The sequence below is a fragment of the Gouania willdenowi genome, chromosome 4 (genome assembly GCF_900634775.1).
Source record: "Gouania willdenowi chromosome 4, fGouWil2.1, whole genome shotgun sequence".
Lineage (NCBI taxonomy): Eukaryota > Metazoa > Chordata > Actinopteri > Blenniiformes > Gobiesocidae > Gouania > Gouania willdenowi.
This window is the reverse complement of record NC_041047.1, coordinates 23,523,371-23,544,110: the sequence shown is the minus strand read 5'-3', so window position 1 is coordinate 23,544,110 and position 20,740 is coordinate 23,523,371. Positions and strand designations below refer to the sequence as shown.

The window sequence follows — 20,740 nt, the reverse complement described above, 5'->3', positions numbered from 1 at the left end:
TCAGTTTAAAAGTGCCTAAATGTTGATTAAATCCTTCCACATACGAGGTCAGACAGGGTAAAAAAAGGAATAAAATGTTGCATAAGCACACTGCCCGGTACATAACTTCATGAAGATGAAAATTACTGCCAACTCCTCCACATGTGGTGCCAATGGGAGCGACAGGAACAGGAAGTGACATAATATCATTCCCTGTGAAAGAATGAAGGCCAAGCTGCTTCATTCAATGAACCATTGAGCCATACAGTATATTTCTGAACTATTACCATTTATATATCTTTTTATTTTTTTCAGTGAGCAGTGAGCTTGTAAAAGTCTTTTGTCGTGAGCACGCCTCTGCTGATCACTGTTCAAAAGGCAGTGCAGCTGAGCGATGGGGGATCAGCCATGATGTAAAAGCCTGAAAGCACTAACCGCTGAACCTACAACACACTCACAGGCTTTTGGCAGCTAGTGCTGCACTAACAGGCTCATCTTTCCTGAAAATTCCAGAAGAAATCAACTGAAAAGAAGTTGTTAAATAGAGAAAACCCTTAAAACCATGAATTACTGTAATTCCCTTCGCATTGCGATATCTAAAAAAAATCAAGATGCCGTGGGTTGCAAATGCATTCATAGTTTTTAATTTGTTCACGTATGACAGAAAATGGCATGCACTTAGATTTATTTTAAATGTCTTATGCATGTGTGCATTGTTAAGTGACTGTAATGTGTTGATTTACATAATTACATACAGTGGGAAAGTAAAGCGCGCCCTCAGCTTGAGCTGAGGTGAGAAACGTGGCCACTATTCATGCAAAAAAAGTAATCCAACACTACGCAAGGATGCTGTAATTCCTTTACTGTACATTCCACATGAAAAATTCAATTAACATTTAATGAATGTTCCCTAAATGTCCAGTTTGAATGTTATAGCTTCAGTATTTTGGGCAAGATTGAAACTTATACATTCCAATGAATAACGGGAGCTGTAGTAATACAACTCCACACGTGCAAGACTAGCTGAGAATAAACCTGCAGTTGCAACAAACACTTCCATAGATAAGCCCCTTGCTCAAAATATAGAGCAATTATACCCCATAAACACTGTGCTGAGCAGTACAGAGCAACATGCAATACAAACTAAAGCCCACAATAGAGGAGTTAACCATAAAAATCTCATCAAAATTAAAACTACAAACAGAACACAAAATAATGAGAAAACCATTAAATGTGGACTATTAAATATTAGATCGCTTTCATCTAAATCCCTCTTAGTGAGTGATCTTATAACTGACCATCAATTGAGTGTATTATGCCTCACAGAGATTTTATTGCTCTTAATGAAGCCAGCCCTCCCAATTATGGTAATCACCATATTCCCCGTGAGAGTGGTCGGGGAGGAGGAGTGGCAGCAGTTTTTCACTCAAGCTTATCAGTTACCCCAAAAACCAAACTTAACCAAAATTCATTCGAAAGCCTCTCCCTTGAAATTTGTAATCCCAAAAACAAGATAGAAAAACCCACTTTATTGGTTATAGTTTACCGTCCTCCTGGTCCATACTCGGAGTTTCTCTCTGAATTCCCTGACTCACTGATCTGGTGCTGAGCACTGATAAAGCTCTCACAGTAGGTGACTTTAACATTCATGCAGATGATGAAAACAACAGCCTAAATAAATTATTTATCTCACTATTAGATTTAATCGGCTTTACACAACATGTAAACAAACCAACTCATTAACTTAATCATGCCCTGGACCTTGTTCTAACATATGGTTTAGATATTGACCATCTGACAATATATCCTCAAAATCCTATCCTTTCAGATCACTTCTTGTTATCCTTTGAATTAAAAATATCGGCCTGCTTAAATTCTGAGAGAAGAGTACACTATAGTAGATCACTGTCTGAGAAAGCTGTAACTAGATTTAAAGATTTAGTTCCATCATTGCTTACCTCTGATCCATATCATCTCTCAGCAGATAGTAGCTATCAATGTCTAACGACAGAGAAAATAGATCATCTTGTCAACAGTGCAATGTTGTCACTGCACACAGCTCTGGATGCTGTTGCCCCGCTTAAAAAGAAGAAGATATTTCATAAAAAGGTCCCCCCTGGTATAAATCTGAATTGCATCTTCTAAAACAGGCATCGCGAAAATTAGAAAGGAAGTGGCTCTCCTCAAACATAATAGAAGTTCATACTGCCTGGAGAGAAAGTTTGTCAGCTTATAAAAAAGCTCTCCACAAAGCTAGAACCTCCTATTATTCAACTTTAATAGAGGAAAACAAAAACAATCCACGGTTTCTATTCAACATCGTAGCCAGGCTCACCAAAAGCCACAGCTCTGTTGAACCCTCTATTCCGGTATACCTGAGCAGTGACGACTTCATCAACTTCTTTACCTATAAAATTTTAACAATTAGAAACAAAGCTAATGTCCCCCCTGCAGGAGTGCTCAATAATTTATTAAACAAAGCAGCTCCAGAAATTACCCCAACATGCAGCTTTTATTTACAGAGTTTCACTCCAATTGGTCTATCTGAACTGACCTCAATAGCTAGTGCTTCTAAACCAACAACCTGTCTTTTAGATCCAATCCCAACTCCACTATTTAAAGATGTTCTTCCACTAAGCAGCACTAATATGATGAACTGGATTAACACATCTCTAGTAACAGGTTATGTACCACAGGCCTTTAAAACCGCCGTAATCAAACCTCTCCTTAAAAAAACAACCCTTGATCCAAGTGACTTGTCCAATTACAGACCAATATCTAATCTCCTTTTTATTTCCAAAATTCTTGAAAAAGACATCGCAGGTCAACTATGTGATCACCTACATAGGAACAATTTATACGAGAGCTTTCAGTCTGGCTTTAGAGCCCATCACAGCACAGAGACTGCCTTAGTAAAAGTAACCAATGATCTCCTCCCAGCCTCAGATAGAGGGTTGGTCTCAGCTCTGGTGCTCTTAGATCTCAATGCAGCCTTCGATACAGTGGATCATCATCTACGGCTGCAGAGACTGGAAAGCGTTTTTTGGGATTAAAGAAATAGCGCTGGGTTGGTTTAAATTCTACCTATAAGACAGAACCCACTTTGTTCATGTTCATAATCTATCCTCAGTGCACGCCAGAGTTAATCATGGAGTTCTACAAGGTTCAGTTCTGGGACCAATACTCTTTACATTATATATGCTTCCACTAGGTAACATTATCAGAGAACATAATATAAATTTCCATTGCTATGCAGATGATACACAGCTTTATCTCTCAATGAAATCAGATGAAACTCATCAGTTATTAAAACTCCAGGCTTGTCTTAAAGACATCACATCCTGGATGAGTCACAACTTTCTCCTTCTTAATCAGGATAAAACCGAAGTGATTTTATTTGGTCTAGACACCTTGGTCCAATTATCAGAGCAAATAGTGTCTCTAGATGGCATTACTCTGTCACCCAGCACCACAGTAAAAAACTTAGGCATTGATACTGGATACTGACTTATCCTTTAATTTTCATATTAAACAAATCACAAGGACAGCCTTCTTCCACCTCCGTAATATCTCTAAAATCAGGAATATCTTGGCCCAGTCATGCTGAAAAATTAATCAATGCATTTGTTACATCTAGACTAGATTATTGTAACTCCCTACTGTCAGGATGTTCTAGTAACTCACTAAAAAGTCTCCAGTTAATCCCGAATGCTGCAGCTAGAATATTAACAGGTACTAACAGGAGAGAGCATATTTCTCCAGTATTGGCTTCTCTTCATTGGCTTCCTGTAAAATCTAGAATAGAGTTTAAAATCCTCCTGTTAGTATACAAAGCTCTACATGATCAAGCTCCTGTGTATTTTAAAGACCTGTTTGTGCCCTATCGTCCGGGCAGAACACTCCGCTCTCAATCTGCTGGTCTCCTGGAAGTCCCTAAAGTATCTAGAAGTAGAACAGGAGGCAGATCATTCAGCTACCAAGCACCTCGCCTTTGGAACCAGCTCAAAGTCTTAATACGGGAGGCTGCTACTCTCTCCACCTTTAAAAGTAAACTCAAAACCCACTTATTTGCTAAAGCATATACCGTATAATAGTGTTAACATAAACACTAGGAAAAAAGCTCTAAACTTAAAAATAGGAACTAAGAACTAAGATTATATAGTAGAACACCAACATTATATTCAAACACGATCCACCATCTACACATATATATATATATATATTTTTTTTTTCCTGCAGTCTGTGCCTTCCCCTCGCCCTTCGCTCTCTTTTCTGTTTCAGGTGTCTTGATGCTGGAGATAGCGGTTCCTGATCGATGGCTCACGGCACAACTAATCTGCAACACTTGGATGGGCTGATCAATGGTTCGCGGCTCAACTAGTCTGGGACACTTGGATGGTCTATCCTTCTATCCTATACTGTTTGTCCCTCTGTTCACTAACCCCAACCAGTCGAAGCGGATGGCTGCCACCTCTGAACCTGGTTCCACTGGAGATTTATTCCTATAAAAAAGAGGGCGTTTTTTCTTTCCACTGTCGCTAAATGCTTGTTCATGTGGATCTTGTTGGGTTCTTTCTTCTTTTTTACTATGGACTTTATATTTTGTTCAGCGCTTTGAGATGACTTTGTTGTATTTTGCGCTATATAAATAAAGTTGAATTGAATTGAATTGTGAAAGGAAAGGCAGACAGTGAAACAATTACATTTACATTTTCAATTACCCATGATTAATTACAGTTCTATTAGAATTACAGTGACCAGCATTTTTACCAATTACAATGAAATGTGATTGTTTTCCCCTTAGAAAGTCAATTACAATTACATTTTCAATTACTGAAGTTCAATTTCAATTAATCACAATTACTGAGCCTGAAATAAATAACCTAATAAAAGTTAACCTTCCTCTTGTGTTAGCTTTCTGTTAGCATTTCTTATGATAACGGGACCTAAATCAGCTGTAAAATACACTATAAACAAATACTGTATCTATTATCAAATTTCTTTCTTTCTTTCTTTCCTATGTTTTGGTTAGCTCATTAGGCTTCTTAATAAATAACAAAATATAGGTTTTAATATTTTTGGTGTGGGCGTCTGAGCCTTTTTTGTGTCAGTATATGCCTCGATTCATGTAAGTATTTTTTAATGGTGGAATGTGGGAAAGTTTGACATGAAACATATTTTAATAATGTTAACTGCATATGTGTAGAACTGTACATAGAACTGTTAAATGGTTCTTTTAAGTTTTTATAGAATTTCTATGGCAATTACAATTACAAAGTCAATTATCCGAACTCAATTACAATTTAATTCTGATTATGACAGCATCAGTTTTAAAAAAAATTACAATTACAATTATAATTACGCCATAATTGTAATTAAATATCACTTATGCAATTACAATTATAATTGACCCCAACCCTGCAGAAGAGTCACAGCGAGGTTAAAGGGGGAGGTCTACAGGACATGCATAAATAAATAATTACAAATGGCACAGGACACCTCCTGGTCTAACATTATAGACCGACAATCAATCATATACAGTATTTAGGGCCCGAGCACCAGAAGTGGTGCAAAGGTTTTTGTTACTTTAATTTAAAATTGAGACAAGTGGATCACGATAATGATCACACTCCCACACACCTACGGTATGCACACTCAGACCTCTGGTTAGATGCCTGAGAAACCCACCATAGACAACACCTTAACCAGCTGAGCTGAGGAGAAAGAGAAAAAAAAAACTCAGAATTTCTTGGATACAGGCTGTCGCAGACACTTTCCCCCTTTCTTCTTCTGCTTTTTCTGAGAAAGATTACCACAATTTCTTCGGGCTTTCTTTGCACCCCCAGTAGAAGCACGCCCCACACTTTGAAAACCCCTGTTAAGCATAAGGACATTTTATGAAAAAAATCATTTTTACCAAGTACAGATGCCTCACTCCGCAACCAGACCTTGTGCCGTACGGAATGAAGTTAGACTTTGAACACGGCTGGTAGGAGTCGCCTTGATGCCTTGACGGACGTGGCAGGTGCGAGGGTCCGTTATCACTGCTTGCTTGCAGTTTTAATTTGAGATTCATATCTACATTAATTATTAGTTTAAGTATCAAAATGTTAAAAAATTTCTCATGTGTTCTTAAAGGGGCAGTTGTGTAGACTGCACACTTGATGTGACATGCGACATGCACACAATAGCCCATGTGAAGCATCAGAAGTGTCACTGTCTAACAAACATAAAGGAAATCTCCAAAGCCACAACACTGAAAGTCACAGCCTTTATGCTCTGACCTATTGATGGATCAAATGTCAACTGTTGTGACATCTGTTTCTCATAGAACTCCAATGTGTCAAGATGGAGGACAGTATTGAGTATTGCTCGACTGCTACAGTGACTGACACTTTCTGAGGGATTGTGTTGATATCGGTTTGGGCCTTGGAATGCTTAACGCCCCATATCTCAGGGTCACCAATGCAATTTTACAGCCTGGTGCTTACACTTTGATATCAACTGAATTATTACAATCTTGGAAATGTACATGTCAGTCAAAGATTAACAAACATTGACAAGCCTAACACCATTTTTAGATATTGATACTCTGGTTAACACACAATTGCTTCAGGGCAAAACTAAACACTAAAAAGTAAATTAATTCACCGCTGTTGAGCGATAGAGGCTGTACTATATACTATAATTATCTTCCACTTTTCTCCTCATTGTATTACAGATGTAATATAATCAAATCTGTTGAATTACTGTGAATGGGAAAAAAAAAAAAAAACATGAAATCTGATCACCACTGTACTCCAGTGAGCTGTGATCACACGTGTAGTTAAAAATATACACTTTCTTGAGTCAGTGCCAGCAACACAGCAGCAAAATAAAGCAAAGGACAATTAAACCAATTATATCACTAGAGTAATGATGCAACGTAAACTCACCATCTAATTTATTAGATGCCTCGTTAGCACAAAGTTTGATTACCAAGAGTAATAAAAGTGCCACAGACATCAGACTTTATTTAATAGAAAAACCTATACATTAAAAAAAAAACTCAAATGAGAATTTTTTTGCAAAGTTATGATTAAACCCAGGAAAAAGTGTATGAAAAAAACGACTTATAGTTTCAATTGAAAGATTAATCATTTCACTATTAATTTCATCACACAGGTGATGATTTTACATTTCACTCTTAAAACTTAGCAAAGATACTAATTCAGGCTAATATCGCATGTTGAGTAACCTGTGAGAAGCCCATCTGTGTGTTTGGTTATCAGCCTCCAACAGTCAAGGCACACAAGACAAAAACACAACAATATATTAATGCATTAAGAAATGCACAGAACTGAAGAAACCAAACAACCTCAATGCCAATGAATGACCCAACACAGGTTTTGAGGACAGGGATGTTAAAATCATGGCCAGAGTCGACTGGTGGGTAACAAATCAAATCTAACTTTATTTCTATAGCACTCTGCAGAGAGATGAGTGGGGCACAAAGTGCTTTTATAACCAGAGACATAAAAGAAGCCTCATTTCATATTGCTTTCACTTTATTCTGTTCATGATCACAGGATTCTACCAGTCTTTACCAATGTGCCTTTAAGCAACACATGAACTGAAGCCATGTTTTCTAACAGCTAGGTCATCTTTGTCATCATGAAAGCCTCTACAATCTCATCAGTGTGCCTGGTACAACTCAAGGTCAGAAACAGATTGTAGATGAGAACCGAAACCATGTTAGGGAAATCTCTAAAGATGTCTAGTCATCCAACCAGGGCTGATTTTAGGTATGGGTGATGTGGGCGGATGCCTAGGGCGCAGTCTATGTAAGGGCTAAAAACACTATTATATCATTATTTTTCATTTTTGTCAACCTGGGTTTTGGTGGACTACTACCACCTATTTCCACATCAAGTTAGTGGAGCGAGGCTCCTATTTTCACGTTGGTCACGGAGAAGAAGGGCAAGAAGAAGGGGGTGGGGGTGGGGGCAGGGGCGTCAGTTGGGGACAATTACTATTAGCAAAAGTCCCTTTTGAGAAGTTCTTGGAACGATAGTTGGTTTTACTTTAGGTACGGCTACTATTAAATAAGTCTGCAGCACTTGTTTCATGTTTTAAGTGATTGTCATGTATTTAATAAAAACCTCTTAATTAAGACCTAGACCAGCACTTTTATACAAATCATACCACCTCAAAAATATTGAACTTCATGTTGAAATCAACATGTCAAATACTGTACATTACCTGCATCTCAACAAGATTTACAGGTCAGAAACAGCACATAAACAAACGACTCAACACATAAGTCGGCGCGATAAGTGCACACTTGTTTTTCAATCGTAGGTAGATGTTCCTTTCATCACAGCCACTAAAATTTTACAATATAGATAGGTTTCATATAGTGAGATAAACATAGTCTGAATGTTTTTAGGTGGTTTTGGGGTGTGAATAATTATTTATTACTATGATATTAAGGTTATGTGCAGCTGAAATGGACCTAGTTTGGAGCAATTCTAGTGGCTGTGATGAAAGGATTCAAGGATTTTTATTTCTCATTATGTGCATAAACATGTACATAATGAAATACTGTCCAAGTTGCCCATTAAGATCGTAAAAAATAAATAGAGTAATTAATAATAGTATAAAAGAATAAAAAGAGAAAAACAAATAAAATTAAAGCTGCAAGCAGCGACGAACGGGCCCTCGCAACCACAAGCATGTCGGGAAGTGGTGCACGTTGAGGTGTGTTGCATGTCGGGGTGTGGCAGAAATTCTTAAGTGCTGAGACGTAGCTGACCATTTTCAAGGATTATGTCACAAACTTTCCTGCCATGTTCTGTGCAAATATAATGCCTATGATTTGCTTTTACAAATAGGTGGCGCTATGACTAAGAATGATGGTTGGGTTAAACCATAACTCATTTTTTTGGCATACAAATGAAAGCTGCTATAATTAATTAGCATCTATTTAGCTCTACAAACTCTTAATAACTTCCATAAGTATAGCACATCATCCAAGTGAACAGGCTGCTAAGAGGAATATTTCAATCTATAAAAATGCAACTTTATTGTCAAGATTGTTTTATAACACAACCAAATAAACATGTATGTTTAGAATAAAAATATGAATGTGTAAAGTACTTTAACAGTGCAGTGTTGGATGCAAGACCCCCTCTATGGGACTATTCTCCCGACTTAAGTGCTTTTTTGCGTGCCTGCAGTTACACGCCTCTCTCCAACCAAAGTAGAGCAAAGTAGAGCAAAACCACATTGTCTATGAATGAAGGCGGGTTGAAGGAAAGGTTATGTCATTTTTTTGGGCTGTCTTGAAATCACGGAACATGGAGTTTTCCCAACGCTTGTAAATGTAATTGAAATCCATGAAAATGATAAAAGTAAATGACTTAAGTACAGTGGGAGAATAGCACGCAGCCAAAAACAGCGCGGCTTTTTGGACTTACGCGCATAGGATAGAGCCCTATAAAAGCAAGCAATCTCTGTCTGATGATGATGCCATCACTGTAAAGAGTACAAATATACAATAGCAATACAATAACATACAAAACGATAGAACCCCAACAGCGGGAGCATCTCATTCTTGAATTCCCTTTCCTTGTCATTTCTGCCACAAACAATCGTAGAATCCTATTGGTCAGCAGCTCCTTTAGATGCAAGAACCATTCATGAGCTCCTTTGCTTTGACCATTTACGGTAGAATGTGGGTGTGTTGAGGGGGGCATATGAAATTAATTCACCTGTGCACACTTCTAGCTGGGCTGTTTACGAAGGGAAAAATGCATGCAGGTGAGCTAGGGTTATATAAACCTGATTTGTTTTTGGCGTTGAACCTCTTCAGATTTTTGACATACGCTCACTATTAGTGTGGATTCTACTCAACGTTTTTTAAATGAGGCCCCTGGATTTGAGTAAGGATAACAATTACCCTTGACAAAAAAGTGGGGGACTCATCCCTCTCACTCACCCCTTCTTGTCTGGAGAAGAGGCTAAGGCAGATGTTGAGAGTGGAAGTCGTCTCCACAGATAACGCACAGATTTCTCGCATTTTTTCTCGGAGTGTAGCCGGAAACGCTGAAAAGATGAAACACATAAAACAACAAGGAGAAAGATTACTAACAACTAGAAAAAAAACATACTTGCCTATCATGTTTTATACTCTCGCTTGATACATAGTAAAATACTGTACATATGCTTGCTTCTTTTAATAAAAGCAATACTAAAAACAAATCTTACTGTGTGACAGTCCATCACTTTTCAGCATGGAGAGGAATTCTGTGACTTCCTGCACCAACCTCTTCTGACAGGTTTCAGCTGCCTTTTAATTTATTAAAATAGAGAAAGTCACAGATGAACACAATCAGCTTCTGTTTACAAAATATCAGTCATTATGCTGAGATTTAAATAATGGATTCTTCTTTGTAACCACCTGTAGTGAGTCTGTTAGCTCCCCAAGTGACATTGCCCCCTCCTCTTCCTCTTCGCTCTCCTGCTCTTGGGAGCAGTAATGTGTGCTGTAAGCCGAATGCTCATCCAGTGCATCAAGCCATGCCTTATACAGTAGAATACATTTAACTTTCTTTTGAAGTAAAATGCATGTTATCTTGAATAGGAGGCACTACTCAAAATGATTCTATGGGTATCAAAGATCACAGCTAGAAGATGATGCAAATCTGACCTTTCTCGAAGCCTCTGGGTCAGTTTTTGGTGATACTCTGAAGTGGTGCACGCTTTCATCAAAGCACTTGAGCGTAAAAAGACATTGATCTTTTGCGCGGATCTAAAAAAGAACAAGACATACTTCTTGGGTAATATTTACAAATAAAACCAGCTTAACAAATGACAGAAAGTGCAGCTCTTACCAAACATTGAGCATTTGTGAGGGACTTACTGCCTTGCCTTTTGATATTGGCAGCTGCATCTGACCTTCAAGTGAGACAAATACAAGTCAACTTTTTCCTTCAGGAAGATTCTTTGTATAAGATAGCAGAGTTTTGGGAGAAAGAATAATTTCACAAATCGTTCTATGGACAGCTCTCCCACTCTACAAAAAGAGCAGATGTGGACTCACTGTTTCGGGTACCAGGACAAGACTCCATCCTGAAGAATGACCCAGTAGGAGCACCAGCCGAAAAACCTGGAGCTCTGTAGCATGACAATTCATAGAGGGGGACAGAGGAATAAAGCTGAATAAAAACCAAATCAGATGCCACAAAGAAAAGCAGAAGCTACACGTTAAAACAGAAAATGCAGCATAGTAGCTTTGCAAAGGTGGTGGGAAGCTGATGCTTCCAAGAGCTTCAGTGTTTCACTTTTTTATATATTGATTGATTATACTTTATTAATCCCTGAGGGGAACCTTAGTTTCAGTTACATCCCAACCAAGAAACATGAAAAGACAATCGCATATAACATGGGGGGACAGGAACGGGAGAACTGTGGAGCAGTTACTACATAACTAATCTGCTTCCGTCCTGTACTTTGTCTGTTTAAAATGTTTTTTTTTTTTTATTGTGTTGTGTTTCTACTTGTATTGTTTGTCATGCAATAAAAATTAAAAAAACAAAAATAAAAAAAAAGCAAAGTTAAAGCAGTTCAATGCTTTTTGCTCAAAATCTCCTTTTGGCTTATTTTGTCAGCAGTCATTCCCTGTGGCTCAAATTCCTTCACACCAAAGTCTCCAGTGGTTTGTGTAAATCGCTGCTATCAGTTTTGGTCAATACACCAGTTTCTTAACCTCAAATACAGCTCAGGTCCTTCAGGAGTTACTCAATCCACACAAACCGACGGCTGCTTCTTTAAAACTAAACGGAAGCAATTGTGAATTTCACATTGCAACACACTGCAACTTTCTAGGAAAAAAAGACGGTACCTCTTTACTTGATGCTTTATACATCAGGCTGACACTATGTTGTCATTATTATGACATGACAACTGTCATTAGCATGAATAAGATGTCATGAAGGCTGTTATTAAGTGTTGTTCGTCACCCTAATCCTTTGTTACCCTAACCCCTAACACTAATCCTACCTTACCCAACAAGATCCCTTCACCAAACCCAAAAAATGCCAACATAGTGAAAGGTGTCAGAATTTAGCAAAGAACACTTAATGACAGCCTTCATGACACCTTATTCATGCTTATAACAGATAATGACAGTGTAATGTCAGCCTTATGTATAAAACTTCAAGTAATTTGTAAACAAAATGACTTGTGATTGTAAGCAGCACCTTGCCAGCAAATGATGATCCTCATATAGCTGAGTGTAATTTCAATAAACATGCATCGGCAGCAAAGCAAACGGCCCATAATGCACTTAATCTCAGGGGTGTCTCGTAATAAACTAAATGTACTTCATTAAAATGCTTAAGTAGTTTTCTTACCGATTTATACTTTACTTGAGTTTTCTTGTTTATCAGAACTTTTACTCAGCTACATTCAAGAGATGAAAAATGCACTTATACTGCATTTCTTCAACACTGCTCACATTTCATCCATCCATCCATTTTCTGACCTGCTTGCTCCTTATTTCCGGGTCACGAGGGTCTGCTGGTGCCTTTCTCCTGCTCTCATTGAGCGTCAGGCGGGGGACTGCCCAGATTGAATCCAGATTGATTTATTGCAATTTTTCAAAAAGAAGAAATGTGGGTTTATTATGGGGATGGTAGTGTTGTACTTAACCACAATATCAAAGAGTTGCTCAAGAACGCACTGAGACCAAGACAAAACCAAGACTTTTGGGAGGCTGAAGGTAAAAGTATATTTTAAACTTTTTTTTTTTTACTAAATCAAGCAAGTAAGTAATCTGTAAAATCAGGCATTAACCAAACAGAAAACTCGGTCTACTTTTATAACTTGAAACATTTTCCTTATGTTTAAATTAATTATAGATATTACAATTTCAATTGAACAATTTCTCAACAAAAATACTTTTGTTATATTATTTTCATACATAAATTAAATATTTTGACTCTGAATTTTATTTAAAGGAAATTTGCTATATTTTAAGTACTAATTTATTTTAGCCCTTAAATAGGCCTATACATAAACGATGTTTTAAGGAAATTTGAAACTATTTTCCTCTTCTCATATAAACAACTTCATTAACTCAGCAAATTAATTAAGCAAATGATGAGTTCACATTTTAACAATCCAGTCATTATGAGCTGTGTGCAGTGCACGTTTCTGGTGTTCTCAGCTTCGTTGCGCACAGCCAAAGGCTGGCGCACTGCCTTTCCCCTCCGTTTATAGGGCAACTTTCTGATCACTGCGATTGCGCTCACCGCAGAGAATCATGCACGCACACGGAGCAGTATGAGCGCGTGCCGGCATGCACTTGGAGCGGCACATGCACCCAGCATGACGTGCTCAGAGCACTCAGGCAGATCGCCACAACAGTATGATTGTCACAAAATCTCACGGCACACCATTTAGGAGCCATTGGGCTAGTCTTTTGACATGCCGCCTAAGCAACGGTCTTCTGTAGCAGTGCATTTGCAGATTGGTCTCATTACCTGTTGCAAAAATGTAATATTTCATTTCTTTCATATAAGCTTATGCTACATTGTAAAGAAGAACTTTCACACATACTGGAGACAATGGCATACATAGTGCTTTTGACTCTCTGATTCAACATCTGTGTGTCTGAAATTTGTGTAGAACGAAGCAGAAAAAATATTTTGAAAAAAAAGAATTATCATAACACTTCATTTTCCCTCTGGCTTCTTTTTTTGCTTTGGTGTTTATATTTAATCATTATTTTTACAGCTCACTCCAGCTTGGCAGACAAATTAATTTGGAGGCAGCAGACTCCACTCCAACCTGGGGGTCCCAACCTTGGCTCCAACCCATAGGCGATGATAATGATTAATTATGATGATTCAAAAAAAAAAAAATTAACAGCAAAGTGCATTTGAAATGAGTGAGATATACATCATCTATATGCAATTCAAAGCAACTGAAAACATAGCCACAATTAGAATATTTTCACGTGTGTGTGAGTGAGAGAGAGACATTAAAAGTGAGTGTATTGGATGTGATTGTATCTGTTAATTCAGTAATAGGTGGAGCTACTTATATTTAATTCTCCATCTCAATGTATACCATTGATTAAAAATGTGAGGCTTGAAAATGTTATTAATGAGAACAATAGAATCATTTAAATAATGTTTATTTTGTTGCCTTTTGTATAGTGGCCTATTTTAATGTGATTATTTTATCACATATATCACAATGTTGCTACTGACTATTCTGGATGTTAGCATGTAGGACTGTTTATTGTCCAAATGTTGGCTGTTCAATGCTTTAAACTAAATAAATGCATGGAAATGCCACACATTGATTCCAGTGGTCATTAGTTACTTTTCAATGTGATTTGCTTTGATTATCACTATGAAGATATCCCCTCTCAGTATTAACTTGGTGTGCAGTGCATGCTTTCAGATGTTATTAAATACACGCAATATTTTCAAAGACACTCGTACAATATTTTGCACTTTAATTGAACTATTTTAGAAAAACTGTGTTTAATAGTCTAGTCGATAAGGAAACATGAGTGTATTTGACAAGGAAAATAGTCAGTTAGCAGTATCCCAATATTACCGGTAATCAGAACACTTGATAAGATTTCTTCATTAGTATTAATGGCCTTAGTATAAGCCATCAAACCTAATTAAAGCACTGTCATTTACTCAGCTCTCTTCAATCGCGTTAAAGGCCAAAACAAAACTCTATAGTAAATAATAACAATTTTGCCATCAAAGGCCTGATCTCAGTGTTGTTTTTGTTGTTTTATAGAAGGAAACCAATGTTGAGGTGTCACTAAAGCAAAAAAAAAAAAAAAAGCTTTAAAGTTACTGACAGGTTTTTTCAGAAAAAGCCTTTTTTCTCAGCTTTTTATCAGAAGCTGAGAAATTTGTATGGATTAATCACCATTACTTTCCATGTCTCACTTTTCAATAATATCCTGGAATGTTCGTGGCATTCGCTCGCAGGCTAAAAAGATTAAGATATTTGATTATGTATCAAGATTAAATGCAGACATTGTCTTCTTTCAAGAAACTCACTGACTTAAATCAGGATAAAAATCTCTGACAGACTCAAATTTTAACAAGATATAAAATTCATGTTTCAATTTTAAACAAAGAGGAGTCTCGGTTCTTTTCAACAAAAGGTTACTCTTTAACATAGTCAACTCCACCATAGACCCAGAGGGTAGATATATTATTATCAAAGTGGTAATCTATAATAAATGTTTCACATTTCTAAACTTCTATGCCTCCAATAATGACGACCCTGATTTCTTCCATTGAGTTTTTTCAGAGTTATCAGACCTTTCTGCAGACTCATCATTAATCATCGGAGGTGACTTCAATCTGGCACTCAACACATCACTGGACAGATTAAGTGCCAGTTAAGTGCCCGAATACAAAACCATCCCGATCTGCTAAAGTATTAATGAATTACATGGAAGATTTTGGAATAGGAGATATATGGAGACTGAACAACCCAACTAAAAAAGAATACACCTTCTTCCCCCGTACATAAATCCTTCTCCCGAATTTACTTCTTTCTTTCAAGCAATTCCAACGCACATAGCATTTCCTCTAAAATACATCCTATAATTATTAGCGATCATGCGCCAATATCCCTCACCCTGAAGTGTGACTCTAATCAGAAATTATCCTCTCTGTGGCGCTTTATTACTTAATTACTTAATGAATTTGGAAAAATTATAAGAAAAGAATGGGAGGACTTTCTATAAACAAACGATTCTCTGGAAGTGTCACCGTCCTTACTATGGGAAACCGGCAAGGCTGTCATCAGAGGAAAGATTATATCATACTCTTCTTCTAAGAAAAAACAGGAAGAGATTGCAGAAAAAATGATTGAAGAAAAAATTAAGATACTTACAGAAGAATACGCAGCTAACCCATCTGAACTTTTATTCAAAAAACTCCAAAATACAAAAAATAATTTGGATATCATCTTATCTAAAAAAAACTGATTCTATTCTGCAACAATCGCGATACAAAAACTTTGATTACAATAATAAGTCAGGCAAATATTTAGCAAATCAGCTCAAACACAACAAAGAAAATTCCTTTTGCAGCAATTTCTGACAATTCAGGTCAAACTTTAAACTTACCTCAGGACATTAATAAGCTTTTTTATGATTATTATAAAAATCTATACTCATCTAACTTAAACCCCGACCCTGAAGATATTAAAACCTTCCTCAATAACTTAAACCTACCACAGCTCACCATAGATCAGAAAACCACCTTAGACTCACCATTAACCTTACAAGAACTACAAAATGCTTTGGATAGCATGTCAACAGGCAAAGCACCAGGTCCAGATGGTTTCCCTGCCGAATTCCTAAAACATTTCTGGTCAATGCTGGCTCCGCTTTTTTTCAGAGTAGTAACAGAGATTAAAAATAAAGGTTACGTAGGAGGTCACATGAATACAGCAAACATTAAATTACTACTTAAACCAGACAAAAACCCCATGTTACCCTCAAGCTACCGTCCAATTTCACTTATTAACACAGACCTAAAAATAATTTCCAAAGCACTCACCTCCAGGTTAGATAAAGTAGTACAGTCAATTATATACCAAGACCAGACAGGATTCATTAAAAATAGACACTCCACAGACAATGTGAGAAGACTGTTTAATTTGATCAACATGGCACAGAACTCTAAAAAGAAAACAATAATCTTGTCACTCGATGCAGAAAAAGCATTCGATAGAGTCAACTGGTCATTCCTCCTTGCTGTCCTTGGCAAATTTAGCTTTGGAGAATTATTCATACAGTGGATCACCACCCTGTACACTAAACCTAAGGCCTCAGTAACCACAAACAAAATAACATCCCAAAGCTTCACACTGCAGAAGGGAACCAGACAAGGTTGCCCACTCTCACCTTTGCTTTTTGCAATATTTGTTGAACCTCTCGCAGCAGCTGTACGTCAAAACTCTGTTGTTAAAGGAATCCACTCATCCATCTCAGAACACAAAATAAATCTTTATGCGGATGATATATTACTCTATTTGGAAGAACCCCAATCCTCATTAGAAGAAGCATTTAAACGAATAAACCGCTTGTCTAAATTATCAGACTATTCCATTAACTGGTCAAAATCATCAATCCTCCCTTTAACAAAAAATTCATGGAACCCAGTAAGCCAAAACCCACAATACCCCTCCCCCACAAATACAATTAAATATCTAGGCTTAAATATATCACCAAACTTAAATGAATTAATTAAACTAAACCTGGATCCGCTGTTGGATAAAGTCACAGATGATCTGCGAAGATGGAACAATCTCCCCATCTCACTCCTTGGCAGAATAGCTTCAGTTAAAATGAAAATCTTACCTAAAATAAACTATCTGTTCTCTATGATCCCGCTGAAACCACCAACACAATGGTTCAAAAGATTAGAATCTGCAATTACAAAATTCTATGCGAGGAATAAAAAACCTAAAATAAGTCTTTCAACCCTCCAAAAAAATTAAAGCGAGGGTGGTTTAGAAGCCCCTAATTTCATGCATTATTACTTCAACACCTGGCTAGAAATAGAACAGCAAGACTGCAAACATATTAAACTCTCTGATCTCCCTTTTATCACTACGACCCTCAAATGTCACAACTGTTTTAAAAACCCACTGATTGCCTCCACCCTGACTGCATGGTGGAAAGCTTTGGACATTACGAATATTCAATTAAAAACAAGCATGTTGTCTCCAATCTGGCACAACCCTGACTTTAGAATTAAAAAAACACTGCTCTATCTGAAGACATGGGAAGAAAGTGGAATCACTCATCTCCAAGACCTCTTTGAAAATAACAAGCTCATGACATATAACAATCTAACCCAAAAATTCAATATGAATAAAAGGTATTTTTTACAGTACTTATAAGTAACAGAAACAATCAAGAAAAACACTTCTGTAGATCCAATTACCTTACAACCTCCAGAACTGGCTATATATATATATGAAGAAAATCTCAAAAAAATAAAAAAAACTCTCAAAAATATACAGAGCACTCTCGAACACTAACGCTAATCACTTACCAATCGCTAAATAGGAGGCTGAACTTTCAATCACCACAAACACCGATTTCTGGACAGAAATTTGTTGTAATACTTTTAAGATGACAAAAAACACAAACCTACAGCTAATTCAATACAAAGTCCTCCACAGATCTCACATTACCCAACAGAAAATGTATAAAATGGGCTTCTCCCCGACAGACATCTGCTCTCAGTGCATCCAGGGAACTATTGATTCTTATTTACATGCCTTATGGCTCTGTTCCCCAGTTCAACAGTTTTGGTCTCGAATTACTAAAAAACTGTCCTCCATTTTGGACTGCAGGATTCCTCTCTCTCCAGATCTATGTCTGTTAGGAGACCTGACGAAGCTTGATCTTCCAGCAAACCAATCACAATCTGTCCTCGCGACACTCACCATAGCAAAAAAAAACAATATTAGTGAATTGGAAAGATAAAAAATCCTTAAACATAAACCAATGGGCAAATCTCCTCATAGAATATATTTCCATGGAAAAGATGTCAGCTCTCAGAAAAATAAAATAACCTGCTTTTTTCTAACACACTAATCAAACTGTAGACCTGGATCTCCCTGGGCTTGTGGGGTGGCCTGGGTGTCTCTTCGCGGGAGTGCGCTCTAACTGGATGTCCTCCGGACGCTGGGCTGTTTGATTTTGCTCTCCTGCCTCTTCCGTACACGCCTGGGAGGCCCGTGGGGCTGGGGGCCTCCGTGTTTTTCTGCCGCTCTTTCCCCTTGCTCTCTGTCCCCCTGTCCCGTTCTCCCCTCCTCCTTTTCCTTTGCTCTGGCGCCTGCTCTCCTGTTGGGTTGGGCGTTGGGGGGCTCCTGTCGGCCCGGGGTACTGGTGGGGGGTGCTGTGGCTTTCGCCTGGGGGGCGGGCGGGGCTGCGTCGGGTGGGTTAGCTTGGGGGTGGGCCCGTCGGGGGACCTGGGGTGGTGGGGTTTGTGGCTCCTGGCCGGGGGGGTCTGGGGTGGGGGTGGCTCTGCGGGGGGCTGCGCTACATCCTGGGTCACTGGGTGGCGGGGTGCTGCTGTGGGTCACTCCGCCTGCCTGTCTGGGGGCTTCGGCTGTGTTCCCTTGAGCGCACCGTCGCCCTAGATGTCACTAGCGTGGCCTCGATATTTGGGCCTCGGCTTCTAGGTGCTTTCTCGGGTGTGTATGTGGGGGGCGGTGGCTGCCTCTCGGCTTGGTGTCTTGGGGGCATCTGGGGGGCTGCTCGGCCGGGGGGGTTGCATGGGCTCGCTTGCCCCCGCTCTTTCTCCTATTCTGGCTGCGTCCTTGAGTCCGGGGCAGCGCTTGGGTTTACAGTGGCAGTTTCTTGCACATCCATAGGTCTACGATGCACAAGCATGCCTTGGACTGTGGGATAAAACTTGTAGTGGGCTTAACTTTAGACACGTTGATCCCAAATACTTGTTTCAGGTATTACCACTCACTCCTTCCCTCTGCCCACAGCCACCACCATTATAGTTAAGCCTCACGCCTACAACTTCACATCTCACTTTACAGTAATCAACTCTTCCCCACCTTTCCATTTCTCTTCCTTGAATCGCTCCTCCCTGCTCTGGTGTTTTGTGTGAAACTTACCTATATTCAACTGCTGATTATGGAAGAACGAAACAAGCTAGAAACAAAAATATTGTCATAGCACAAAATATTCTGTGGGTCTTTAAAAATCAGTCAAAATGCTCTAAAATGGCTGACAGTGAGGGGGGTATCTGTTCTGAAAATGGCTGGCAGCCAATGAGTTAATGAATGCATTTAAACCAAAACTGGCAAAGTACGATCTATGTTATAAATTTTACTTTATAGTCAAAAATCAGTGGTAGAGATATCATCTATACTTGTCAAAGATATCTGATCAAGTATGTGAGTCCATTTCATTTGTCAAAGAGTATTGGAGTTAGAAACTTAAACAGTGAATAAACGCATGAGAGTTTTAAGCTTCATAATTGACGGAGGAGAAAAGAAGTGGTAACACTGTAATCAGCTGTGGCATAATTAACTACACAGTCATACACAGGGCTGTATTATCACTTTTCTTTATCTACTTGTAACTGTATTTTCCTGCAGGACTTTTTATTTTTTTTTTAAATTTTATTCAAAGTTTTTTATTGATAGATAGATAGATAGATAGATAGATAGATAGATAGATAGATAGATAGATAGATAGATAGATAAGGAAGGTCACACCACACACATCTCTCTATAAAAGCAAGGAAGTTCTGCGTTCGTGCATGTGTGCGTTTGTGGAGCAAATTTCTCCCTGACGCGGTGTCTGTCCGACCTGAAACTTTAGACTGGACGGATGGGACCCGGAAGTTATTGGCGGATACGGCTGAAGTTTTCACCATGTGCCATATAACCAAATGCGCACCTTGGATGTACATGCTGAATGCACACAGAGCCGTTTAGAGAGAGAGCTGCGACAACGGAAGAGTTTCCGGAAGTTTAAAATAGTTCCCGGAAGTTATTGGCGGCTGTTGATATCACTGGACTCTGAGGCTGATGGAGACGCTTCCTAATAGAATGGCCAGATGGAGCGGAGATAGTTCATGTTAAGAAGAGCGAACGAAGCGATGTATCAGTCTGGTTCCAGTAAAAAGTGACATAATGTATTAAGGGAAACTTATCAGTTGAAACACGGACATTTCCGTGCAACCTA

The 20,740-nt window shown here is 38.4% G+C and overlaps 1 protein-coding gene across 5 annotated transcripts in view; it reads right to left on the bottom strand.

The window, feature by feature from the left end:
* osbpl1a (oxysterol binding protein-like 1A) overlaps positions 1-20,740 on the bottom strand; it is a 49,998-nt gene that overhangs the window by 15,861 nt on the left and 13,397 nt on the right. For all 5 annotated transcript variants that reach the window (XM_028444059.1, XM_028444060.1, XM_028444061.1 and 2 more), the window contains 6 exons: positions 11,063-11,136; positions 10,854-10,917; positions 10,670-10,771; positions 10,421-10,543; positions 10,228-10,309; positions 9,959-10,065 (listed from right to left, as the gene is read on the bottom strand). In XM_028444059.1, the coding sequence (XP_028299860.1) occupies positions 9,959-10,065; positions 10,228-10,309; positions 10,421-10,543; positions 10,670-10,771; positions 10,854-10,917; positions 11,063-11,136 (552 nt within the window). The remainder of the gene's footprint in view (positions 1-9,958; positions 10,066-10,227; positions 10,310-10,420; positions 10,544-10,669; positions 10,772-10,853; positions 10,918-11,062; positions 11,137-20,740) is intronic.